Genomic DNA, 26,026 nt, shown 5'->3' on the forward strand with positions numbered 1-26,026 from the left:
CCCGGAGACACCTTCCAGCCCACCCGCAGGATCGCGACATCACCTTGTTGGGATTCAAACGCCTCCTGCCAGAACGCCCACGTTAACGCCCGCCACTAGCACGCGCTACCCTCTCCTCCACCTGCGCAGAGGCGCCAGCTGCCTGATAACCCCCAACCCTCAAGCCATAACACATCCAGGCAGATGCCGACCTTCCTTTACCTTGGTTCTCGCCAGAAACCAGGCCCGCGTAGACGTCACTGCAAACCGCCAGCAGGAGAGCAATCTTGCGGCGCGGGGCGCAGGCGGCGTGGAGGTTGGCAAGACGCGCGTGGATGCGGCTCCGCAGGGCGGGGGCGGGGCTTTGTCCCTCAGGCTCCGCCCCCTGAGCTCCCGGAGGCCCCGCCTCCGCCCGCAGGGCTATTTGTCTCCGCCGGAGTCGTCGCAGCTCCTGGGCGCGCAACGTGCGGAGCCGCCTCCACAGGGCAGGCTTCAGGGGCGCCAGGACCGCTCGGCACACGGCCTCCTCCACCGCTGGGCCTGTGGCGTTGGGGGGCGGGTGAGGACAGGGCTGCCAAGCTGACCCACGCCCTCCCACGCGCGCCACCGACCCTCCCTGGCAGATGCCACCCACAAGTGCAGACATGGATCAGAACACGCGCGTGGGGCAGGGAGCATGGCTGTCACACGTGTGACACAGGGCACGTGGAGAGCAGGTGTTCCCACGTGGAGGAAAGGGGTGTGAACGGAAAAGGAAACAGGTGTGCACGCCGACAGAAAGAAGTTGGATGTGGGCACTCCCTAAGACAAGTGATGGCACCCCAGAACCCGTGGGATTCCGGTGCTTCTGTTACCAAGATCCTCGTCCTTCTGGGGGACCCCAGGCCCCTTGCTACCAAAGACAGCCCTGACGTCAGGGTCCTTTGCCAGGTGATCCTGGAGGTCCATCAGGAGCTGTCGCACATCCTGCAGCAGCTCTGTGGCGGGGTCCCCCGGCCTGTGGGGACTTCCGGATTCTGAGGTGAGGCGAGCCCGAAGGCCTCGGTACTGCTTGGCCACGTAGCTGCTGCGGGCCCTGACCAGAGCCCGGACGTGAGCAGTGAGGACATCCTCAGGGCCCTCCTCCTCTTTGTAGTCCACGTCCTCCTCCTGCTCCTCCACCACGCTGGTCAGGGCTGGCCCAGCTCTGCACACTTCTGGGCTGAGTGGGCCTTCCACCCAGGACACCCTGTGTGGGATGGGGTTCCTGGGGGCTGGATGTGAAGAGGAGGTTGGGTCCCAAGGGACAGCAGCAGCAGCTAGGTCCTCCCTCAGAGCTAGCCTCTCCAACCCCCCGGCTCACCTGGACTGAGTCCCTGGGCCGTCTCTGGCTCCTTCTCTTGAGGGGTCTGCTCCATCTCCCAGTCTCTGTGGGTCTCCAGGTAGAGCTGGTTGACCACTGAGAGCACCCCCCCTGAGGGGTCCAGCTGTACCCTGTTAATCTGCAGAGGGCCTGGGGGCCACAGGAAGGGAGAAGGTGTCCCAGGTGCTCATGGGCCTGCTGCAGGCCCTTGGAGGCCGCAGGGGACTTGGTTTGCAACCCCATTACTGGAGGTGCTGACGGTTGGTCCCTGGCCTCTCCCTACTCAGGCCTCCTTTCCTCTGTTAGGACCCAGAAGTTCAGGTTCCCTTTCTCTCTTGGCTCAGGGACCTCAAAGTTCTAGGTCCTCAGCCCTCTCCGACCCCTAGCCCTCTCCTCCCTCAAACCCAGTGTCTGGTCTCCCAGGTCCTGTTCCCCAGCAACAGGAGGCTAGAGGTTGGCCTCCCCTCCCCTGGGGAAACGCGCCTTACCTGAGTGCTCATCACCCTGTCGGAGAGTGGGAGGGGGCAAGAGCAGCGTTCTGGGCAGAACATCTCTGACAAAAGATAAAGGGAACCAGAATGTATGTGGGGTGTCTTAGGGAAGGATCCCCTGAGCCCCTTTGATGGGTGACCCGTACCTGCTAGCTGACAGGAAGGCCAGGAGATGGGGCAGGTCAGGCATGCAGAGATTAGAGGATTCCAGAGACACACCTGGGTGGAGGAGGCAAGGAGGGATAAGGAGGACACTCTGAGAGGTGGAAGCCCCTTCTCGCTGGTACTCTCAATTCCTGTTTCTACAATCTTCTAGAGACCTCCAGAACAGAGAAATTTCTACCTTGAAGTCTCCATTTTTTTTTTTTTTTGAGAGAGGTTTTTGCTATAGGACGTGGGCACTCTCTTGAAAGAAAGAGACAGCCAGAAAGCGAGAAATCACACCCCCCTCTCCCCAGGAGGGATGGCCATGCCACAATCCCTTCTCCTCCATTCTCCTCTCAGGACCTTGGCCATGCACGTACACGCACCCAACTTGAGTTTAAGCCACCAGATGCGGGAATCGAACCATGATCAACCACATGGGAGTCCAGCAACGTAGCCACTATGCCAACTGCTGGTCCAGAAGTCTCCATTTTTATCTTTACTCTTACATTGTGCTTATACCACCAAATAGGATCAATTCATCTGAGAAATAGTTATTGAGCATCTATTCATTTCTTTTTATCTATAGGGCGTGTATGCTCACCAGAACGACAGAAAGCAAGAAATCACTCCCCAGGGGACCACACCGCAGGGTCTTCTCCTCCATACTCCTCTCAGGATCTTGGGCATGCATACACATGCACCCGGGGTGAGTTTAAGCCACTGGGTCCGGGACTCGAACCGCAGTTGACTACATGGGAGTCCAGAGACATAGTCATTATGCTAACTGCTGGTCCTGAGCAGCTATTCATTTCTAGGTACTGGGGACATGGTCAAGGAAAAGCGCTTGTCTAGGCAGGACTAAAGCAGAGGTCCTGGCGCTGGAACACACTTAGCACGTCCAAGAACAGGGACGAGAACAGTGTGACTAGAGTAGAGTGATGGAGGGACCGGCAGGGGCTAGGTCACGTAGTACCGTCGAGGCCATGATGGAGACTAGGTTTTTGTAAACAATTCGTTTATTTCTTCCCTGAGAGAGAGAATGAAAGAGAGACAGCGCCCCAGCAGGATCCTGATGATCCTGCCCTGGCCTCCAGCCAGCCTCAGATCATGGGCAAGTACATTGCTGGTGTACATAGGGAGGTTTCTGGACTTGAACCAGGAACCTTCCCATGTGGGATTGCCTCACAAAGCATCACTGTTGGTTTTTTGTTTGTTTGTTTTTGTTTAAGAGAGATTTTACTATAGAGATGTGTGCTCACCAGAGAAACAGAGACAGAAAGACAGACAGTGAGAAATCACCCCCCAGGGGAAGCGGTCATGCCTCAATTTCTTCTCCATTCTCCAAATTTTGGGCACACACGCACATGTGCGTGGTGTGAATTTTCTTTTTTTAGAGAGAGGTTTTTTGCTATAGGGTGTGTGCACTTGCCAGAGAGACAGAAAGTGAGAGATCACTCCCCAGGGGGATGGTCATGCCATAATCCGTTCTCCTCTTGGGAGTTTGAGCATGCACACACGCACCCGGTGTGAGTTTTAAGCCGCCGAGTCAGGGACTCAAATTGCAGTTGACTATGTGGAGTCTTGTTATGTAACCATTACACCATCTGCTGGTTCCCCTGTGTGAGGTTTGTTGTTTTTTTCATTGTTGTTGTTGAGAGATTTTTGCTATAGAGTGCCTGCACTTGCGGGAGATACAGAGAGAGACAGAAAGCAAGAAATCACCCCCTGGGGGGATGGCCATGCTGCAATCCCTTCTCCTCCATTCTCCTTTTGGGATTTTGGGCACACATGCACATGTGCCCAGTATGAGTTTTAAGGGGCTAGGTCTGGGACTTGATCCGTGGTCAACTTGGTGGGAGTTCACCAACATAACCATTACATCATCTGCTGGTCCCAAAGCATCGTATTTCATCACTGTGCCACCGTCTAGTTTCATAAATTTAGATTTTCATTTAAAGATGTTGCATATTTTCTGCAGGGTTTGCTGCAGGGCCATAAAGCATCTAGTCAATGTTGAAAATATCCCCCTGGAGACCATCAGGAGGTGTGGTGGTTAAAGTGTTGGACACTCCCACATGGCTGACCACGGTTCGAGTCCCGGACTGGTGGTTTGCTTTCTCACTTTCTTTCTCTCTCTGTCTCTCTCTGGTCCACTTAAAATAAATGGAACCAGCAGTTAGCATAATGGCTATGTCGCTGGACTCCCACAGAGTCTACCGCGGTTCAAGTCCCAGACCTCGTGGCTTAAACTCATGCCAAGTGCGTGTGAATGCGTGTCCATGATCCGGAGAGGAGAACGGAGGAGAAGGGATTGCAGCGTGGCCATCCCCCCTGGGGAGTGATTTTTCGCTTTCTGTCTCTCTGTCTCTCTCTTTCTGTCTGGTGAGCGCAAGCGCCCTGTAGCAAAAACCTCTCCCCCCCCCAAAAAAAATAAAATAAATAAATAAAAAGAAATTAAAAGAAAAAGAAAATACCCCCCTGGGGCTGTCTCCATGACCTAGTAACGGAGCTGGATCTACATGGCCAACTATGGTTTGGATCCTGGCGCCAGCAGTTTGAAAAACACACAAAACAGGGGCCAGCAGTTAGCGTAATGGCTATGTCGCTGGGCTCCCATGTAGTCGACTACGGTTCAAGTCCTGGACCCGGCGGTTAAACTCACGCCTGGCACATGTGAGTGCGTGCCCAAGATCCTGAGAGGAGAATGGAGGAGAAGGGATTGCGGTGTGGCCATCCCCACTGGGGGGGGGGGGGTGATTTTTCACTTTCTGTCTCTCTGTCTCTGTCTTTCTGGTGAGTGCACGCACCCTATACCAAAAACCTTCTCCAAGAAAAAATACACACACACAAAACATATCAGACATGTGTTCATGCATGTTCAAAATCCTGACAGGATGAAAAAAAAAAGAGACAGGATTGGGACCAGCAGTTAGTGTAATGGCTATGTCGCTGGACTCCCATGTAGTCGACCACGGTTCGCGTCCCGGACCTGATGGCTTAAAACTCACACAGGGCGCGTGTGCGTGTGTGCCCAAGATCCCGAGAGGAGAACGGAGGGATTCTGGCGTGGCCATCCCCGCTGGGGGGTGATTTTTCGCTTTCTGTCTCTCTGACTCTCTGTCTTTCTGGCGAGCACACGCGCCCTATAGCAAAACCTCTCAAAAAAACAAAAACAAACAAACAAACAAAAAGACAGGATTGCAGTGCAACTATGCCCCATTGGGGAGTTCTCTCTCTCTCTCTCTTTTTTTCTGGCAAGTGCACAAGGCCCTCTGGCAAAAAAAGAAAAAAAAAAAAAAGAAAGAAAGAAAAAAAGAAAAAATACCCCTCCAGCTGCTGAGCTCAGAATGGATTGCAGGGAGGAAAGGATAGGAGCAGGGAGACCACAGAGGAGGCTACTAAAATTATTTGGCAAGAGGAGACGGCGATTCGGACTAAGGTGATGGAGGTGGAGAGGATTGGGAAGGCTTAGGAGACATGTTAGAAGTAAAGCCGAGGGAACCAGCAGTTAGCGTAATGGCTATGTCACTTGGCTTAAAACTCACGCCAAGCACGTGTGAGTATGTGCCCAAGATCCCGAGAGGAGAATGGAGGAGAAGGGATTGCCGCATGGCCTTCCCCCCCTGGGGTGATTTCTCGCTTTCTGTCTCTCTGTCTCTCTGGTGAGCTCACAGGCCCTATAGCAAAAACCTCTCCAAAAAAAAAAAGACAGTTCCTGATGATAATTTGCTGGGGACTGGAAACTCAAGGGAGGTGTCTCACCTCCAGGAAACTTCTGGATCTGGTAGGTGTTGACTTCTCCCACTGAAGGGCCCGTCTTCAACACCAGGACCTGCCTGGGGTCATGTCCTATGACCAGGAAACTCTGGAGGGTAGAGACAAAGGTCAGCTTGAAGGAAGAATGTGTTACTTTTGCCTGCCTAATATCCATTTCCCTTATTTTGGGTACCACACCCCAAATTTTCTTTAGGTAAATCTTCTCCCTACTCAGTCCATGTGGGTGGGACTGACTCCCCCAAGCCTTAGTGGGTGGGCCTATGACCTGACCTAGCCAATAGACTGATGGCTCTCTGTCCATTGTTTGGTTCAAGGAGAGGCATGTGACCCAAGCTCAGCCAATGAACATCTTCCACCGGACTTACCCTAGAGCTTGCTGGAAGGAGGTCTCTTTCTCTTTATTAAAAGTTTTAAAAATGTATCTCTTTTTTAAAAAGTTTTTTGGGGGCTGGCAGGTGGCAGTGGTAGTTAAGGGTGCTGGACTCCCACATGGCAGATCGCAGTTCGAGTCCCAGATCTGGTGGCTTTCTTTCTCATTTTCCTCTCTCTCTGTCTCTCTCTCTTGCTCTATCCCTCTCTGGCCAAATTAAAATAAATAAATAGGGGCCAGGAGGTGGCATGGTGGCTAAGGGTGCTGGACTCCCACATGGTCAATCACGGTTCAAGTCCCAGACCTGGTGACTTGCTTTAAGTAAATAAATAAACAGTTAGATGAAAAATTATTTTAAAAAGTTTTTTTTAATATTTTTTTTAGAGGTTTTTGCTATAGGGCATGTGTGCTCGCCAGAAAGACAGAAAGACATAGAGAGTTAGAAAGCGAGAAATCACCACCCCACCACCCCACCCCCGGGAGGATGGCAACACTGCAATCCCTTCTCCTCCATTCTCCTCTTGGCATCTTGGGCACACATGTACACGTGCCCGGCATGAGTTTAAGCCACCAGGTCCGGGACTTGAACTGCAGTCAACTACATGGAGTCCAGCGACATAGCCATTACACTAACTGCTGGCCCCTAAAAAGATTTTTTTTTTCTTTTTAGAGAGTTTTTATGCTATAGGGCGTGTGCGCTCGCCAGACAGAGACAGAGAGACAGAAAGCAAGAAATTGCCCCCCAGGGGGGATGGCCACGCCACAATCCCTTCTCCTTCATTCTCCTCTCAGGATTCTGGGCACGTACACACATGCACCCGGCGTGAGTTTAAGCCACTGGGTCCGGGACTTGAACCGCGGTCGACTACGTTGGAGTCCAGCGACATAGTCATTACGCTAACTGTTGGTCCCAAAAGATTTTTTTTAAAAAGGTTTTTATCATAGGGCATGTGTACTTACCAAAGAGTGACAAAGAGAGACAAAGAGAGTGAAAGTGAGAAATCACCTCTGGGGGGGGGGAAAATGGCCATGCCACAATCCCTTCTCTCCCATTCTCCTCTTGGGATTTTGGGCACACACATACACACACATGGCATGATTTTCCAGCCACCAGTCTGGGACTTGAACTGCAGTTGGCCATGTGGAAGTCTAGCACTTTAACCACCATGCCACCTGCTGGCCCCCAAAAGTTTTACAATTTTATTTCTTAATTTTAACTCCCAACAGGGGCCTCATGCTCTGATTTATCCCCAGCCTGAGCCAGCCAGGATCACAGACATGCATGCACCGGGTGTGTACAGAGAAACCTAGGGAGGTCAAATGGGGACCTCCCCATGTGGCTTGCACCCCTGTGATAGGCCAAAAAATCTCTTTATCTTTTTTTTATTTTTTAATAATTTATTTAGGAACCAGCAGGTAGGATGCTGGTTAAGCTGGACTCCCACATGGCTATGGTTCAAGTCATGTTCCAGACCTGGTGACTTGCTTTTCCACTTTCCTCTCTCGCTCTCTGATCCAATTAAAAAAATAATTTAAAGTTATTTTTTAAAATAATTATTTCAGTTATTATTATATTTTTGTTTTTTAAATTTGCTATAGGGCACATGAGAGAGAGAGAGAGAGAGAGAGAGAGCGAAAGCAAGCTGTCAGGTTTGGGACTTGAACTGAATTCTGCCATGTGGGAGTCGAGCACCTTAACCACCACACCACCTGCTGGCCCCAAAAAGGCCTCTTTTTCACTGGAGTTACTAAGCTGGTGAGATTTAGCCCTGAGCTAGGACAGCCATCTTTGTCGCCACAAGGACATCGCCCTCATGAGGAGAAAGCTAGGGTAGGCCCTGTGAGTTGTCCTCACCGGATCTATCCCCATTCCTTGTAGAGCTCCTTGTTCAAGGTGTTAATATGCCCAGCCGTAGGACATGGATAATCACTAATTCAGGCTGTGATTTTCAGTCCTGGTTGTAGAACTCCCAGGCCAGCTTTTAAAAATATTGCTAGCTGGCCCATCCACATGTTCTCAATCAGCTGTGAAGGCTTTTGCTTTTTCCAGCGAAAGAAACAGATGGCCCAGCAGTAAAACATGACACTGCAAGGTCGACCCGTAGAAGCGGTTCCTGGTTCACATCCAGAAACCTCCCTGAGTAGGCCAGGCACGTGTTTGCCCATGATCCAGGGCTGGCTGAGGCTAGAGGTAGGTCATGGCATCAAGATCTTGTTGGGGGGAACCAGCAGTTAGCGTAATGGCTATGTTGCTGGACTCCCAGGGACCGCAGTTCGTGTCCCGGACCCGGTGGCTTAAAACTCACGCCGGGCGCGTGTGCGTGCGTGCCCAAGATCCCGAGAGGAGAATGGAGGAGAAGGGATTGCGGCATGACCATCCCCCCTGGGGGGTGATTTCTCGCTTTCTGTCTCTATGTCTCTCTCTGTCTGTCTGGTGAGCGCACGCGCCCTATAGCAAAAACCTCTCCAAAAAAAAAAAAAAGATCTTGTTGGGAGTGCTCTTTCTCTCTCTTGCTCACTCATGGAAATGATAAACTTTAAAAGAGGCACAGGCAGTGGTGCAACAGGAGAGTAACTGGATCCTGAGGGAAACGTCCTGGGTTTGAGTCCCAGGACCTTCTTAAGCACTCTGGGAGCACATGCATGTACCTATGACCCTGGCCAACTGACCCTTGGGGTGGATCGTGGCCTAGAGACCCTGTTAGGGATGCCTATCTCTCTGTCTCTTTCTTGAGAGGTTTTTGCTATAGGACATGTGCGCTAGCCAGAAAAACAGACAGAAAGCAAGAAATCACCCCCCCAGTGGGGATGGGGGCCATCCCTTCTCCTCCTGGGATCTTGGGCATGCACGTACATATGCCCGGCATGAGTTTAAGCCACCGGGTCCAGGACTTGAACAAGGGTCGACTACATGGGAGTCCAGCGACATAGCCATTACACCAACTGCTGGTTCCCCTTCTGTCTCTATCTCTCTTCTCTCCCTTCCTCTCTCTTTTTCTTGGAAGAAATAAAAAAAGTTTATGAGGGGCCAGCAGGTGGCGTGGTAGCCACATGGCCAACCATAGTTCGAGTCCTAGACTGGGTGGCTTGCTTTCTTACTTTCCCTCCCTCTGTCTCTGTTTCTTTCTGGTGAGCGTGCATGCCCTATAGCAAATTAAGAAATAATAATACAATTAAATAAATAATTATTTTAAAAAGTTTTTAAAAGATGTATTTTTTAAAAAATAAGAAGACACAGATGCAGCCAGTGTCTTCTTTTTTCCTGTCTGGAATGCTCATACGGGCTTAGCCTGTGGGGCAGCCTCAGGGCAACGATGAGACAAGTCCAAGGGAACCATAAAGAGGCTGGCTTGATGGCACTGAGCCGCCAAACCGGAGCCAACAGTTGCCTTTCCGATTGGGTCAGGAAAAGAAGTGCCTGTTTTCTTTCTTTCTTTCTTTCTTTCTTTCTTTCTTTCTTTCTTTCTTTCTTTTTCTTTTTTTTTTTTTTTTGAGAGGTTTTTGCTATAGGGCTCATGTGCTTGCCAGAAAGAGAGACAGAAAGCGAGAAATCACCCCCCAGGGGGGACGGCCATGCCGCAATCCCTTCTCCTCCGTTCTCCTCTCAGGATCTTAGGCACGCACGCACACACGCCCAGCGTGAGTTTAAGCCACCAGGTCCGGGACTCGAACCATGGTTGGCTACATGGGAGTCCAGCGACATAGCCATTATGACAACTGCTGGTCCCAGAATTTATTTATTTCTTTTAATTTGACTAGAGAGGAACAGAGTGAGAGTGAGAGAGAGAGAAAGTGAAAGTGAGAAAGCAAGCCACCAGGTCTGAAGCTCGAACCGCGGTCGGCCATGTGGGAGTCCAGTGCCCTTAGCCAGCAAGCCACCTGCCGGCTGCCTTATTTTCTTAAGCCACTATAAAACACCATGGAACTAGCGCTTATTACCTGCAGGCCCTAAACAGACAGAATTCCCCGTAGATAAAAGCAGAGTCGAGAAGTGGGATAAAGAGGAATTCTGAGGTTGTCTGACACTCGGGATCCGTGCCTTCTGGAAACGACTTTTATTTCTGAGTTTTTCAGTTATGTGAATCACTCAATAGCCTTTTTGGTTTGTTGGTTTGTGTTTTGTGTGTCACTAGCCACCACCAGGGTCCTGGCTGATACAGGGAGTTAGGGGAGGGTCAGAACAGGTCCCCAGGTATGAGTACTCACCCCCAGGGGCCACAGCTCCACCAGTGCCTCTGCGCCCTGAGGATCCAGCTCTGGAACCTGCCACACCCCACATGTCCTCCACAGGCGAAGAAGTGCCTCTGGGGTGCTGAGGACCCTGAGGGGAGTCTCGCCTGTTCCATTTGCCTGAGATGGGGTCAGCCTGGGATGTACATGGTCCAGGAGGTTAAAGGTCAGAGGTGAGCAGTTGGACACTAGGGCAGAGGGGTCAGTGGGGCACAAAGAGGCAGATTAGGGACAAAGGGTCAGAGATGGGTTTCAGGGTCCTGGGGTGGGTTGGCATTGGGTGGGAGGGGTTTCTGGATTTAGGAGCAGGAGATAGAAACTGCAGTTCCAGCAGCTCTCACCTCTGCCCCTCGGTAGGGGCTGCAAGGCCGTTGTCCTCTATCTGTGCCATCCTCAGGATGTGGGAAGCCCATGAGCCATGGTCTGGCCTCTGGAAGGGAGAAAGGTAAAACTCAAGCTGCTCGGGACCAGCGGGTGACGTAATGGCTATGTCACTGGACTTCCATGTAGTCGACCACAGTTCGAGTCCCAGACCTGGTGACTTAAACTCACGCTGGGCACATGTGCGTGCGTGCCCAAGATCCCGAGAAGAGAATGGAGGAGAAGGGATTGCGATGTGGCCATCCCCCCTGGGGGGTGATTTCTCACTTTCTGTTTCTCTGTCTCTGTCTTTCTGGTGAGCGCATGCGCCCTATAGCAAAAACCTCTCAAAACAAACAAACAAACTGGGGGCCAGCAGTTAGCGTAATGGCTATGTCACTGGACTCCCACATAGTTGACCACGGTTCGCGTCCCGGACCCAGTAGCATAAACTCACGCTGGGCACATGTGTGTGCGTGCCCAAGATCCCGAGAGGAGAATGGAGGAGAAGGAATTGCGGCATGACCATCCCCCCTGGGGGGTGATTTCTCGCTTTCTGTCTCTGTGTTTCTGTCTGGCAAGCGCATGCGCCCTATAGCAAAAACTTCACCAAAAAAAAAAAAAGTGTGTGTGTGAGTGCTAATTGCTGTAGACTTGTCTCTTAGGAGTGCTTTTGATGTGTTTGAAAGCATCTGTAAGGTTGTGATTAAATTATAAAACAAACAAACTCAAGGCTGCTCCTGCCCAGGAGTAATATTCAAAATACCACCAATATGGAAGGGACCTCGACCAATCGAAATGGACCCCAAAGGCCTCTTGCTATGCCAGGGTTAGTTCTTTAATTGATGGGTTGTGGGCAATCTGGGGGTCCTGTGAGAGATGCCGGTGGGTTTTGGGATGGAGGGAGAGGGCTCAGCACAATGGCTATATACCGAGCAGTAGGGAGTATTTAAAGTTTTTTGTTCTTTCTTGAGAAATATTTTTGCCATAGGGCGCATGGGTTCATCAAAGAGACAGAGACAGAGAGAAAGCGAGAAATCAACCCCCCTGGGGGGGTTGGCTATGCTGCAATCCCTTCTCCATTCTCCCGTCGGGATTTTGGGCATGCACACACACATGTGCCCAGCGTGAGTTTCAAGCTGCTGGGTCCAGGACTCAAACAGCGAATGGCCATGTGGGAATCCGCTGCATGAACCAGTACGCCACCTCCCGGCTCCAAAGATTTTTTTTTTTCTTTTAGATTTTTTTGCCACAGGGCATGTGTGCTCACCAGAGAGACAGAGAGAGAGGGAAAGTGAGAAATCACCTCCCAGGGGGATGACTGGGTCGCTCTCCTCTCAGGATTTGGCCACACATACACACACACACACACACACACACACACACACACACACACGCTCCAGGTGTTTTTCAAGCCTCCAGGTCTGGGACTCAAACTGCAGAGTCAGCCATGTGGGATCCAGTACCTTAACCACCATGCCACCTGCTTGTTGGCCCAGGAGTATTTAAAGATTTTAGCGATTGATGGAGCCATATGAATATGGGCCAGCTGAAAACAGCCCGGGCAAACCAAGTGCCTGGAAAGGTTCCCAACCGTGGCAGGCACTCTATACATTTGTCCAAATGTAATACAACCTCTCCTCATCCTCTTCCTAGACCACAGAGGGGCCCTTGGCTATACTCCTCCCCATTCGATTGTGAAAAACAGAGAGAACATACAGAAAAGCTGAAAGAATTCTACAGGGCACTTCCATGTGCCCACGGCCTTTTCATTTTGCCACAGCTCTATCCGTCTGCCTCTCCATCACCTTCTCTTAGCCCACGCAGACTCCTATGGTTGGTTATCTTCAGGGTTAGATACTAGGTGTGGAAAAGGAGGAGCCATCCATTTTTTATCCATCCATCCACCCATCTATCCAATGTTTTCCAACCCGAGAATGAGGTGTTGGTGCCCTGGGGGTGGGTGATGACTAGGACGGATCCCTACTCTAGGGCCCTCCTGTCTTATTTGGGGGTGGGTGTAGAATGTGGATAACAAACAGCTAAACAAACAAATCAGCCCATTGAGCAGAAGCCCAGGGTGCTAGGAAAAAGGAGAGCCAGGGCCAGGTGCCCCACTCAGAGGAGAGTAGGAAGCAGGAGATGGGGAGAGGGGGACAGTGCAGGTCCCAGTCCCCTGGGAGCGGCTGCAGGGCAGGGCTGGATGGGGGCAGCTGCCTGCTACCCGAGGGAGGCAGTGTGGGGTGAAGATGCCAGGTGCTCAGTCCCTGGGGGCCCTACCTGTTCTCGGAGGGGAGGCTTGGAGTACAGGAAGTGAAAGTGTTCCTCGCAGAGAGGAAGCTGGGCCGGCAGGGGAAGAGGCGGGGCTGGGGTATCTGAAAGCAACCTTCCTCCCTAGTTCCGGGGGCTCAGGCCTTAGGTGACTGGGCTTTGGAGAAAGGGACCCCAGCAGGTCTGAAGTCCAGGAGGAAGAGCCAAGAGCTCGCCCCGCCTTTCTGTACCCCTGGCTATTTCTCTTGAGAGCCTAATGCTGTCCTGGTTTCTTTAGTGGCCCAAGGTCAACCCCCTCCCCAGCAGCTTCCCTGGGTACCCACAGAGAGAAACAGCCAGGCGGGACAGCAGATTACTAGTTGTTTTTGGTTTTGTTTTTAATGTGTCTCCAATAAGCAAAACCTACCCATCCCACATGGGGGTGGGTCCCAAGGGAAGAGGGCCCAGTGTCCACTTTGGGAGGCAGAGACAGAGACCTGGGAGCCCAGGCCCCCGCCCCTGCACTGGGTGCAAGTTACATGAGCAGAGCCCACAGCCCTGTTGGGGGTCAAGGCAGGGGAGAGCTGGTCTGCTTGGCCATGGGCCCGGGAAATAGTTAGAAATTAGTGGAGGTCGCTCCTTACCCAGGGAGCAGCAAGATTGTGGGCTGTTAGAGTCGGGCTCAGTTCCTAGATGTTAGAGATCTGCTGTGGTTGGGGGGACCCCGGCTTTGGGAGGGAGTGGTTAGGGGACTGGGGGGATGGTCTGAGCTCTCCAGGCAAGAGCTGCAAGTTAGGAGGCAGGGCTGGCTGGGGCTCGGCTGTCCAGACGAGCCTGGGGCTGTCATTGGCGTTTCTCTCCCTCTGTGGTCCTGGCCTCCTCCCTGGCCGGTGGTGGGGTCTTGCTGGCGGAAGCTGAAGAGGTGGGATTGGGGGCCCCCGATCCTGACTGGGCATCTATTCTGGCATGCTCCTTCCGGACAAGGTCCTCCAGCTCCTTCTGCAGAGGTAAAGTTCACAGAAGTCAGAGGTCACCATGCACTGTGGGGTCAGAGGACCTGCAGGGAGGGGTAGGGTCTAGGAACTGGGCTCAGGGTGGGCAGGGGTGGCGCAGCGCCTCACCTTCCATCCAAGGAGATCAGCGAGGGCCAGGCAGCCCTGGTCACAGTCCCCCAGCCAGGCCACGTCCCTGCGGTGCGGGCGAAGTCAGAGCTCTGCCGTCAGTGTGCCCAGGCGCCCTCCCTCCACCTGCCCGGGCCCGGGCCTCACCTGTAGGCCTTCTTGGAGTCAAAGTCCATGCCTCCTCCAAGGCCCATCATCATCCCCAGGAACGGGTCCGTCTATGGGGGAGGGGAGCATGGGAAGAAGGGGTGGTGTGAGGACACTGAGAGCATACACCCAGGAACAACGGCTTGGCTTTGTCTCCCAGCTTTGTGACCTGGGTCAAGTGACTTGGCCTCTCTCTGCCCAGTTTCCTTATTTGCAAAATGAGGACAGTCACAGGGCGTGGACAGTGTTGTGGCATCAGTAGGTTAATTTTTTTTTTTAAAGAGTTATTATTATTATTTTTGGAGAGGTTTTTTGCTATAGGGCGCGTGCGCTCACCAGACAGACAGAGAGAGACATAGAGACAGAAAGCGAGAAATCACCCCCCAGGGGGGATGGTCACACCGCAATCCCTTCTCCTCCATTCTCCTCTCGGGATCTTGGGCATGCATGCACATGCGCCTGGCGTGAGATTTAAGCCACCAGGTCCGGGACGTGAACCGCGGTCGACTACGTGGGAGTCCAGCGACATAGCCATTACACTAACTGCTGGTTCTCAAGAATTATTTATTTCCCCAGGAGGGGAACACCTTCCCCAGGAGGGCACCTCCCAGCAGGGGGTTCCCAGTAGAGGGAGAGGACAGACCTGAGGGCACCATGGGAGGCCCCGGGTCCGGCCGAGCTTCCTCTGACAAGGCCTGACCCTTCAGTCCCAGGACACATGTCATTGCTTTTCTGTCAGTTGTTCAAGAGAGTCCCAAGTGACGTAGAGGCCTGAGAGGATAGCCCAGGAGCTGAACCCCAGGGTCTAAACTGTAGAGGCCAAAGTCCCAGGATTCCCCAGCTGGGACCCCCTGAGACCTGCCCTAGTTCCCCAGGAAGTCGTGGGGGAGGAGAGGCGGGATGAGGGCGAGCCAGGCTCACTCACCTGGCCGGTCTTCTCCTTGTTGATGAGCAGGCGTGGGGTACTGAGGGGGGCCCTGAGGGAGGCAAACTCAATGGTCAGGGTCTGTCCTGCTCCCCCAGGCCCGGCCCCCCAGCTCCAGCCCCGACCTACTTGCCGATGAGGGATGCAAAGGGCTGCACCTGCAGAGAGGTGCCCATGATGATAAGCAGGTCCACCTTCTGGAAGTCCTGCAGGACGTGGCTGGTCAGGGCTGGGGACCTTGCCCAGGCTGGGCTGCCCTCCGCCACCCTGTCCTGGGTCACCCACACCCACAGGTCACCTTCCCCAGGCCACGGTCCAGCTGCCCCATGTGGGCTGAGCTTGGGTACAGCGGCCTGGGAGCACTTACTGACTGCATGCAGGAGAAGAAACGCGCTGGAAGGTTCTCCCCGAAAAACACGATGTCTGAGGTGGAGACAGGTGGACAGAGACAGAGACAGTGACATGGGGAGACAGAGAAAATAGGCAAGAGTAGAGGCAAACCTGAGGGCTGGGGTAGGACAGTGGTGGGGACACAGAGCTCCGCTCTCCCCAGGACAGATCTGGGGATCAGGTTAGAGGGACAGAGGTGGTCCTTGGGAGAGGGTCAGTGGGAGGAGGAAGGCCCATCCCATGTCCACCTCTGCAGGCCCCTGGCCACAAAGCTCACCAGGCTTCACCACGCTCTGACATTTCTCGCACTTTGGAGTCACCTCGGAGAAGATCTTCTCTGGGCGGGAGGAAGGGGAGGCAGAGAAGGCAGTAAGAGGCCCGAGCTGGGCTCTGGGTACTGTCTGGCCTGGCCCCCCACCCCTTCTTCCACTGTCAATATAAATACCCCTCAGTCATTGGGGAATTTCCTGGGGTGTCCACACTGCTCAGGAAAGACCCCTTTTCTTTTTTTTTTTTTTTGAGAGCATTTTGCTATAGGGCGCGTGCGCTCGCCAGACAGACAGAGAGAGACAGAGAGACAGAAAGCGAGAAATCACCCCCCAGAGGGGATGGTCACACCGCAATCCCTTCTCCTCCATTACTCCTCTCGGGATCTTGGGCACGCACGCACACACGCCCGGTGTGAGTTTTAAGCCACCGGGTCCGGGACGCGAACCGCGGTCGACTACGTGGGAGTCCAGCGACATAGCCATTACGCTAACTGCTGATCCCAAGACCCCCTTTCTTAAGAGAGCTCTCCCTCCACTCCCAGGTTTCCAGAGGTGGCTCTCAGCACCACTGTCCAAACTACTGAATGAAACAGGAGACAGGTGAATGAATGAATGGGCAGATACTTGCCCCTAGCAGGGACAGCTGGATCCCTCTCCCTCCCACCTGGGCTGTCTGGACTCAGGGATAAAGTTCTTCCCAAGGGTGTTTTTTCTTGGTCATGATCCTTCTGCCTGAGCCTCCGAGTAGCTGGGTACGGGCATACCACTGCGCTCGGCTCTCCTTAGGGTGGGCTGGGATCACACTCGGGTGGCCTCAGCCTGCCCAGGAGCAGGGTCCACATGGCTGGGCCTCTGAGTCTCGGAGGGTAGCCCTGTTTCCCCCTAGACCAGAGAGGCCTGGTGATTGACTCCCCAGCCTGGTGGTAGAGGGAGGGAAGAATGCACACATGACCCTGGGATGGGGACAAAACCTTAGGACCAGCTGCTTCCTACCCTTGGGTTTGTGACAGACCCCGCCTCACACCAGCCTATGACAATCATCCCTCCTTGTTGCTATTGATTAGGAAGCCTGAAAACGTTTCTGTCACCTGCAACCTCAGAATCCCAGCTTACCCATGTAATCATTCGTTTATTCATTCAGTCAACAAACATTTACAGAGCACTGTCTTCGTATCTGAAACTCATTTAAGGCACTTCTGTATCGACAGCGTGGTGGTTTGTGAGCGCGTGCGCGGCTGCTGTGCGCCAGACATAATGGGGGTAATGTCAATTGTATAGAACCCCCAGCTGCGTGCAGTGGGCTATTCAGGAGCCCTCGGCCCAGGGGCGGTCAGCTGGCATTTGACCAGAAAAGCCACCCTCCGCAGCCCTACTACAAATGCCGCAGCTGTCCTTACCTCACACAGACACCAGAGGCTTTGTTAAATTGGCATAAAGAATGTCAGAAATGGGTCCCCATGGGTGAAATAAGTGGTTCTTAGCCAGCACAATGGATGTCAGAACTAGCCCCCCCGGCATTCAAGATATGTGCATGGCTGGTTTCTCTGCCTTTTTTTTTTTTTCCCTGTTTTCCTTTTTTCCTGTCCTCACATGAACAGGGACTAGGCCTCTAGCAAGCCCTGTTGTCCTCCTAAGGACAGCTCCCAGCCTTCATCCCTATCCGGCTCGGGTCCAGCTCAACACTGTAGATTCTGCCTGTGCTGGCCAATACATAGTCAAAGCCACACGTGACTTCCATAACTCGGACATGCTACATTGCCTGCCTTCTTCTTTTAAGAAATTTTCTAGAGGGTGCATGTGTTCCCCAGAGAGAGACACAGAGACAGAGAGAGAGGGAAAGTGAGAAAGCACCTCCATGGAGGATGGTCACACCACAATTCCTTCTCCTTTTCCCTCTCCTTCTGGGATTTTGGACACACATATGCTCCCCACACATTTTCTTTTTCTTTTTTGGGGGGGAGATTTTTGCTATAGGGCACGTGTGCTTGCCAGAGAGACAGAGAGAGACAGACAGACAGAAAGAGAGGAATCACCCTGCATGGGGGATGTCCATGCTGTAAATTCCTTCTCCTCCATTCCTCTTGGGAATTTGGGCTTGCATGCATACGTGCCCGGAGAGAATTTTAAGCCGCTAGGTCTGGGACTTGAACCATGGCCAACTATGTGGAAGCCCAGTGATGTAACTGCTACGCCATCCGCTAGTCCTTCCTGAACATTTTCAAGGTGCCAGGTCCAGGACTCGAACTGTGGAGCTGATCATGTGGAATCCAGTCTCTTTAACCACCATGCTACCAGCTGGCCCCACTGCTGCTCTTCTGAGAATGGGATCGCTTGTGCCTCAACGAGTCTTTCGTGTAAGAGGGGTGCAGAGCACTCACGAGGACCAGAGCTGGGGTAGTCTGAGCTCCCAGCACAGGCTGTCTGACCAGGTAGGCCTGGTCTGGAGCCTGTACCCACACGATCTGGTTGTGAGGTGGGGAAAAATGACTTGTCTTGCCCAGATGCTTGAGGGCTACCGTTAACTACTAAGAAGAGCTAGAGGGCCAGGCGGAGGTGCAGCGGTTACCCTGGACTGGCCGGGGAAGGTCCTGGGTTTGTGTCCTGGGGCTTCCTTGAGCATGCTGGGTAATGCCCACATGCCCTGATCCAGGCCAGTTGAGACTGGGGTGACTGTGGCAAGAACACCCTGCTGGGGTACCTGTTCCCCTTACCTCTTTCTCATGAAAGAAATATTAATAAATAAACTTAAAAAGAGGCGCCACGGAGCTGAGCAGGATGGACGAGTGCCTGCTGTGAGCAGCCGGCTCCTGGCGCAGAGGCCTGGCAGGTGAGCCTGTTCCTCACCTTTCATCCAATCGAGTGTGTACTCTCTCCGGCACAGGGGGCTGACACAGTGCGACGTGTAGAAGGTGCCGTGGGCCTCCACCAGGTCCTCGGGCTCCAGCCCCGCCACTCGTTCCAGGGTGTCTATGTTCTGGAGGGAGATGGGGTGCGATCAGAAGTGAACCACCCCCTCATGGGCGAGAGGCAGAGCGGGGAGCGGAAGCTTCGAGACAGGAGAAGCAAGTGGGCTTGTGAGGAGGAAGAGGGAAGCAAGTGGCAGGGTGTGTCTGAAGACTGCCTGTCCCCAACAGTGTCACTAACGGTGTGAAAGTCACGGCCCCTTAAAGGCAGGGGCCCAAATAAACGCCAATGTCTGTGAGGACCAGCCCACTGCACCACAGCCCATGAGGCATTTTTCTGTGAATCCGGGTCACTTTTACATTTTCTGGAGGTGTTTTGTTAGAGCTAGATACTTTATTACCCCCTGTCAGAAACGTGCTGAAATGGGCGTGGTGGCGCCCGCCCTATGGCAAATAAGAAAAGTGTTGAAATAATGCACAATCTAGTGTCTCCGTGGTAAGGGGGCCCCTCAGATGCGCCATCCCTGCCCCACCTGCACAGCTGTCCGTGTCAGCCCTGGCCAGGTACGAGCGTACGTGCATCAGGAGGCCTGCTCTGGTTGCAGCACTTCTAGCAGTCAGGGTTCTTATTAGGGTCTGTTTTGTAGATGACCTAGGTCCTAGGTGAGTCCCAGAGCCTCCCCAAGCACACCAGGTGGTGCACAGGGTTTGCGCTGGCTGACACTGGGGATGGACTGCAACGTGGGGACTCTGTTGGGGGTGTCTGTCTGTCTGTCTGTCTCTTTCTCAAGGAAGAAATATTTATATATGATGGCATGGTGGTAGCTCAACTCCACTCAACAGCTTTCAGCGGGAAAGCCACCCAGCTGTGTCAGGAGGAGCTAGAAGTCTGGGCTTTCATGTGAAATTTCCTGATTTTTAAACCTTCGTTCACTTTTTGTCTCAAAAGATTGTGTCACTGATTGAAACGTCACCAGTGCAACATGGTCCTGGCCACACAGCGTGTCGGTGCAACTGGGAGGAACTGCTTCCTCGGAGTGAATGTGATGGCCCCACTTCGAGGTGCAGAGCTCAGCCCGAGAACCCAGGCTGGGGCTCCGCCCTTGGCCCCCAAGTCCACGCCCTTGCTGGGGTGTGGCCTCATGGAGGGCTCCCAGCTCAGGAATGCTGCTCAGGATCTCCCATTAAAAATCAGCATGTTCCCCTCAAACAATGCTTTCTTCCGTTCTTTACCTTGCTATAGTGCCTGAGCTATCACCAGAGAGAGAGAGAGAAAGTGAGAAAGCACCACCCAGGGGAGAAGACCACATGGCAATCCTTTCTCCTCCACTCTCCTCTCGGGATTTTTTCAGCACGCACAAATGTGCCCCTGGCATGTTTTTCAGGCTGCCGGGTCCAGGATTTCAATCGTGCAGTTGGCCATTTGGGATCCAGCGCCTTAATAACTATGCCACTGACTGACCCAAGACTCCACTTTTAAAAGCATGAAGAGGCAGCCAGCCAGTGGTGCAGCAGCGACACTGGGGAGGTCCCAGATTTGTGTCCTAGAGCCTCCCTGTGCATCGTGGGTGCACACATGTGTGCCCATGAGTCAGGAGGGCTGAGGCTAGAGTGGTCCCAGCATGGGAATCCTGTTGGGGTCTTTCTCTCTCTCTCATGGAATAGATGAATAAACTTAAAAAAAAAAAAAAAGAAAAGAAAGAAAGAAAAGCACAAAGCTGATATGTGGGTGTGGATATGGAAGTCTTCCAGACAGGGCTTAAGCAAAAAATAGCCAAGTACAGATTCTCATGTGCAGTGTAAGTACCAGATAGGTATAAATGAAGAGGATGGTAAGCTGTGGGCCAGTCAGAGGGCAGGGTGGTTTGTTGTTTTGTTTTGTTTTGTTTTTCTGAGAGATTTTCGCTATAGGGCGTGTGCGCTTGCCAGACAGACAGAGACATAGAGACAGAAAGCGAGAAATCACCCCCAGGGGGATGGCCATGCCGCAATCCCTTCTCCTCCATTCTCCTCTTGGGATCTTGGGCACACACGCACACGCGCCCGGCGTGAGTTTTAAGCCACCGGGTCCGGGACGCGAACCGCGGTCGACTACGTGGGAGTCCAGCGACATAGCCATTACGCTAACTGCTGGTTCCGCCCGGTGTGAGTTTTAAGCCACCGGGTCTGGGACACGAACCGCGGTCGACTACGTGGGAGTCCAGCGACATAGCCATTACGCTAACTGCTGGTTCCCAAGAGGGCATGGTGGTTAAGGTGGCTCGGTTCCACGTAGCCAACTGTGTGGTTTGAGTCCCAGATCCAGTGGTTTGAAAATCATGCCAGGCGCATATGCATGCTTGCCCCACATCCTAGGAGGATAATGGAGGAGAAGGGATAGTGGTGTGGCCATTTCCCCAGGGGGTGATTTCTCTCTCTCTGTCTCTGTCTTTCTCTTTGGCTAGTGCACACCCTATAGCAAAGACCAAAAAAAGAAAAGGTGAGCTGTTTTGCTGTGGAGACCACAGTGACTTGAATGAACAAGACAGCTGTCCTCACGTGTGAATGGACACTTGTGTCTTAAGATAAAAATAACATCAGATGCGGCTTTAAAAATGCTGCATCATCATTACTCAGGAAGAGTACAGACAGTGTTCCAGAAAACTGGGTCAGTGACAGGGAAAGGGGCTGAGGATGAAGGATCTGAGCAGAACCATCTCATGAAATGCAAGAATAGGACATTTTTTCCCACCTTTATATATGGGAGAGGTCTTCAAAGAGTTTGTGGAAAGTATATTATTTAAAAAACTGTGCGGGCATTTTAAATATTTTTGCACCAAAATACATTCATATTTCAATTCCATTTTCACCATTTCTTTGAAGTTCCCTTGTATTTTATGCAACAGGCCATTTTCAATTTTTTTTTTTTTTTTGAGAGGTTTTTGCTCTAGGGTGCGTGCTCACCAGAAAGTCAGACAGAGAAACAGAAAGCAAGAAATCACACCCCAGGGGGGATGGCCATGCCACAATCCCTTCTTCTCCATTTTCTTCTTGGGATCTTGAGCACACACGCACCGACCCAGCATGAGTTTAAGCCACTGGGTCCAGGACTCGAACTGTGGTCGACTACATGGAAATCCAGCAACATAGCCATTATGCTAACTGCTGGTCCCTAGATTTTTATTTTTATTTTTTTAATTTTTATTTATTTATTTATTTTTAGAGGTTTTTGCTATAGGGCGCGTACGCTCACCAGACAGAGAGAGAGAGAGACAGAAAGCGAGAAATCACCCCCCGGAGGGATGGCCATGCCGCAATCCCTTCTCCTCCATTCTCCTCTCGGGATCTTGGGCACACATGCACACGCGCCTGGCGTGAGTTTTAAGCCACCAGGTCTGGGACGCAAACCGCGGTCGACTACATGGGAGTCCAGTGACATAGTCATTACGCTAACTGCTGTCCCTAGATTTATTTTTTAATTGCTGGAGAGAATGTGTACTCAACAGAGAGAGAGAGAGGGAGAAAGCACCCTCCAATAGGTGTGGTCATGCCACAGTCCCTTTTTCCTCCATTCATCCCTCCTGTCAACGATCCTGGGCATGCATGTGTCTGGCTTTTCAAGTTGCAAGAGCCAGGATTCAAACTGTGGTCTACCATGTGAGATCTAGCTCCATTAACTGTTGAGCTATGGGGCCAGGCCTGTGCCATTTTCTTTTTCTTTCTTTTTTTTTTTTCTTTTTGGAGAGATTTTTGCTACAGGGTACGTGCGCTCGCCAGAAATACAGAGAGAGACAGAGAGATAGAAAGCGAGAAATCACCCCCCCCAGGGGTGATGGCCACGCCACAATCCCTTCTCCTCCATTCTCCCCTTAGGATCTTGGGCACGCACATACACGCGCCTGGCGTGAGTTTAAGCCGCCGGGTCCGGAACTCAAACCGCAGTCGACTATGTGGGAGTCCAGCGACATAGCCATTACGCTAACTGCTGGTCTCCCATTTTCTTCTTTTGAGAGAGACATTTTTGCTATAGGGCACAGTGTTTGCTGGAGAGACAGAGAGAGAAAGAGAAATAGAAAGCAAGAAATCATTCCACAGGGAGGATGGCCGTATTGCAGTCCCTTCTGCTCCATCATCTTTTAGGGATCTTGGGCACACATGCATATGTGCTTGGCGTGAGGCTTAAGCCACTGGGTCTGGGACGTGAACCATGGTCGACTACATAGGAGTCCAGCAATATAACCATTATGCCATCTGCTAGTCCCGGCCTGTGCCATTTTCAATATGTCTGTGTGTGATTAAATAGTGTGAATCAACAGCCCTCAGAATGGGAAAATATTTTTGTAAACTATGCGTCAGATAAGGAATTGTTAACCAGAATACACAAAGAACTCAAGCAGCTATCCTGAAAAAAGATGATCAACCCTATTAAAAGATGGGAGAATGAGTTGAAAAAAATCACTCTCTAAGGAAGACATACAAATAGCCAAAAAGCATATGAAAAAATGCTCAACATTTCTCATTGTAAGGGAGATGGAGATCAAAACCACAATGAGATACCACCTAACCCCAGCCAGAATGACTAAGACTAAAAACAAAAAAAAAAATTATAAGTGCTGGTGGGGCTTTAGTGAAAGGGGAACTCTCCTACACTGCTGGTGGGAATGTAAATTGGTCTAGCCATTGTGGACAACACTTTGGAGATTCCTCAAAGATCTATAAATAGAACTACCATATGATCTAGCAATTCCACTCCTTGGTATCTACCCAAAAATCAGAATTCTTAATCAGACAAGTGCTTGCACTTTGATGTTTATTGTGGCATTATTCACAATTGCTAAGACATGGAACCAACCCAAATGCCCACGAACAGATGAATGGATTGAAAAAGTGTGGCACATATACTCTATGGAATACCAGTCAGTCATAAAAAAAAAAACAAAAAAACAAGAAGACTCTGACTTTTGACCAAAAGTGGATGAATATGGAAGAATTACTGCTGAGTGAAGCAAGCCAGGCTATGAAGAAGAGACATTGTATATCTCTACTTAATATATACTGAGTGTCCGCACTCTATGGTAGAAAAGGAATGACTAAAGGATATAGAAACATAGTAAATGGTTGTGAATACCAAATACAGTATGGGAAGAGGGCAAGTGAAGGACTAGAGTCTGAAGGACATTAAGGAGAAAAATAGAGAGGCAAGTCATTTATGGGACAAAGAAATGGGTTATTATCTATTGAAGATAACTTTATAGTATTGTTAACTAAACTGGAGAGAAATGTACACATGTTGGAATATTCACTTTGCAAGCTAAGTAACATGTGATTGAATGTATAAAAGAAATTGAAATAAAAAATTTAAAGAGGGGGACCAGCAGTTAGCGTAATGGCTATGTCGCTGGACTCCCATGTAGTCGACCATGGGTCGAGTCCCAGACCCAGTGGCTTAAACTCACGCCAGACGCGTGTGCGTGCATGCCCAAGATCCCAAGAGGAGAATGGAGAAGGGATCATGGTGTGGCCATCCACCCTGGGAGGTGATTTCTCACTTTCTATTTCTCTGTCTTTCTGGTGAGCGCACAGCCCTATAGTGAAAAAAAAAGAAAAAAAAAACTTTCCAAAAAGAAAAAAAAAAGAATGGTAGGGAAAAAAAAAGGAATGGTAGAAGAAAAAAATATGACAAGAGGTAAATGTTGGGCCAAGAATAAAGTTCTTTTGCATTATTACCTATTAAACCAAAAAAAGAAAAGAAAAGAAAAATGACAGTTTTCCTTCTTTCTAATCATCATTTCCTTATCTTATTGCCATGGTTAGGACTTCAAGGTCAAGGATGACTGGACATTATGATAGAAGCATTCTTCTCCTCATTGCCTTTGGAAAACAATTAACGACTCACTAATAATCTCTTTATTATTTTAAGGAAGTTGTTTTATGTTCCTCATTTGATAAGAGATTTTTTTTTAATCACAGATAGGCATTATATTTTATCAAGTGATTTTTCTTTATCTGTTGAAGTAATTACCTTTCTTCCTTATTTTGTATTTATGTAGTAAGTTACTTTTTTTTTTTTTTTGAGTACTAAAACTTTTTGCATTACTGAAATAAACCACATTTGGCCATATAGATTATATTTTTCCCCATCATTAAATTCCCATTGCTACGATTTCTGGCACAGTTTATGAAAGAGATTAGTCTCCACTTTGCCTTTCCTTTTGCGCCTTCTCAGGAGATTTTGTCAACATTTCTCTAGCTTTATGAAACAAATTCTATTTTCTCAAAGACCTGCCTTTTTTTGGTACATAATTTTTTTTTAATCAATCTGTTTTCCCCCTGACCAACTTATAAGAAATCCTTTGTTTTTTATTGTATTTCTGCTACTTTACTAGCTAATCTGGGAATTACTAAATGTATCCTGGTTTATGACAGTCTAATAACAATGATTACTTTGGCCACTTCCCTGATAATGCTAGACCTTGGCACACGTTAGCTTCATTTACTACCTGCTGCCCAATATTAGGGTTGTCATATATTTTAATATACACAGGAAGTATATTATAATATTCTCTGAGTCAATTTATTTTGATTTATCCCATGTCGTTAACATTACCATTGCTCGTAATTAGTTCCTGAATTTCCAAGTTTCTTCTGAAAGTCAATTTTCCTTTGACTGAAGAACACCCTTTATTATTTCTTTTGCTATATGTCTGCTTAAGACATATTTTCCGGGACCAACAGTTAGCATGGTTATGTCGCTGGACTCCCATGTAGTCAATCGTGGTTCGAGTCCCGGACCCGGTGGCTTAAACTCACACCGGGTGCATATGCATGCGTGCCCAAGATCCTGAGAAGAGAATGGAGGAGGGTGTTTTGTGGTGTGGCCATGCCCCCTGGGGGGTGATTTCTCGCTTTCTGTCTGTTTCTTTCTGTCTTTCTGGCGAGTGCATGCACCCTATAGCAAAAACCTCTCAAAAAAAAAAAAAAAAAGTGTCTTCCTAAGTTTTGGTTGTTTTGTCCTTATTTTGGTGGGTGTGTTTATTTTGTCCCATTTTGTTCTGGCATAAAGATCAAGTAATATGATATGGAACAGCGAGTGATGTGGTGCTTAACGCACTGGGCTCCCACATGGCTGCGGTTTGAGAAAAAATGTGTATATTGCCAGTCGAGGGGAGCTGCCTGTGTACTTGCGCTGACCCCGGGATGTACTTAGGTTGGCTGTCATGTGCAAATGGTAGCGGTGGATGCACTGCTGTGGTTACGGGCAGCGCACTGCGTGCGAGAGCGACGGCAGTGAGCACCCCGAATCGCCCTGACGGGTCCCTTTGCCCTGGGTCCCGGCCCCTCACTCC

At 50.8% G+C, this 26,026-nt stretch overlaps 2 protein-coding genes across 9 annotated transcripts in view; both read right to left on the reverse strand.

Moving 5' to 3' along the window:
* Positions 1 to 13,045, reverse strand: part of RINL (Ras and Rab interactor like) — a 23,249-nt gene extending 10,204 nt beyond the window's left edge. The window contains exons 1-9 of one of the 5 annotated variants that reach the window (XM_027765617.1): positions 12,977 to 13,043; positions 10,678 to 10,766; positions 10,313 to 10,472; positions 5,722 to 5,824; positions 1,959 to 2,031; positions 1,810 to 1,874; positions 1,322 to 1,471; positions 834 to 1,232; positions 202 to 519 (exon numbers count right to left, since the gene is read on the reverse strand). In XM_027765617.1, the coding sequence (XP_027621418.1) occupies positions 202 to 519; positions 834 to 1,232; positions 1,322 to 1,471; positions 1,810 to 1,874; positions 1,959 to 2,031; positions 5,722 to 5,824; positions 10,313 to 10,472; positions 10,678 to 10,727 (1,318 nt within the window). In that variant the 5' untranslated portion in view covers positions 10,728 to 10,766; positions 12,977 to 13,043. Of the gene's footprint in view, positions 1 to 201; positions 520 to 833; positions 1,233 to 1,321; positions 1,472 to 1,809; positions 1,875 to 1,958; positions 2,032 to 5,721; positions 5,825 to 10,312; positions 10,473 to 10,677; positions 10,767 to 12,976 lie in introns of all 5 variants that reach the window. The other 4 variants (XM_006161732.3, XM_027765620.1, XM_027765619.1 and 1 more) reach the window with 4 other exon arrangements.
* Positions 13,046 to 13,319: 274 nt separating this feature from the next.
* The window catches only part of SIRT2 (sirtuin 2), a 26,342-nt gene continuing 13,635 nt past the window's right edge, over positions 13,320 to 26,026 (reverse strand). For 3 of the 4 annotated variants that reach the window (XM_027765599.1, XM_006161734.3, XM_014592949.2), the window contains 8 exons: positions 18,643 to 18,772; positions 15,807 to 15,866; positions 15,507 to 15,562; positions 15,269 to 15,345; positions 15,140 to 15,191; positions 14,215 to 14,285; positions 14,068 to 14,134; positions 13,790 to 13,945 (listed from right to left, as the gene is read on the reverse strand). In XM_027765599.1, coding sequence (XP_027621400.1) covers positions 13,790 to 13,945; positions 14,068 to 14,134; positions 14,215 to 14,285; positions 15,140 to 15,191; positions 15,269 to 15,345; positions 15,507 to 15,562; positions 15,807 to 15,866; positions 18,643 to 18,772 — 669 coding nt within the window. Of the gene's footprint in view, positions 13,946 to 14,067; positions 14,135 to 14,214; positions 14,286 to 15,139; positions 15,192 to 15,268; positions 15,346 to 15,506; positions 15,563 to 15,806; positions 15,867 to 18,642; positions 18,773 to 26,026 lie in introns of all 4 variants that reach the window. The other variant, XM_014592947.2, reaches the window with a different exon arrangement.

Source organism: Tupaia chinensis, unplaced genomic scaffold (assembly GCF_000334495.1).
Source record: "Tupaia chinensis unplaced genomic scaffold, TupChi_1.0 Scaffold138910_1, whole genome shotgun sequence".
NCBI classification, from domain to species: Eukaryota; Metazoa; Chordata; class Mammalia; order Scandentia; family Tupaiidae; genus Tupaia; species Tupaia belangeri.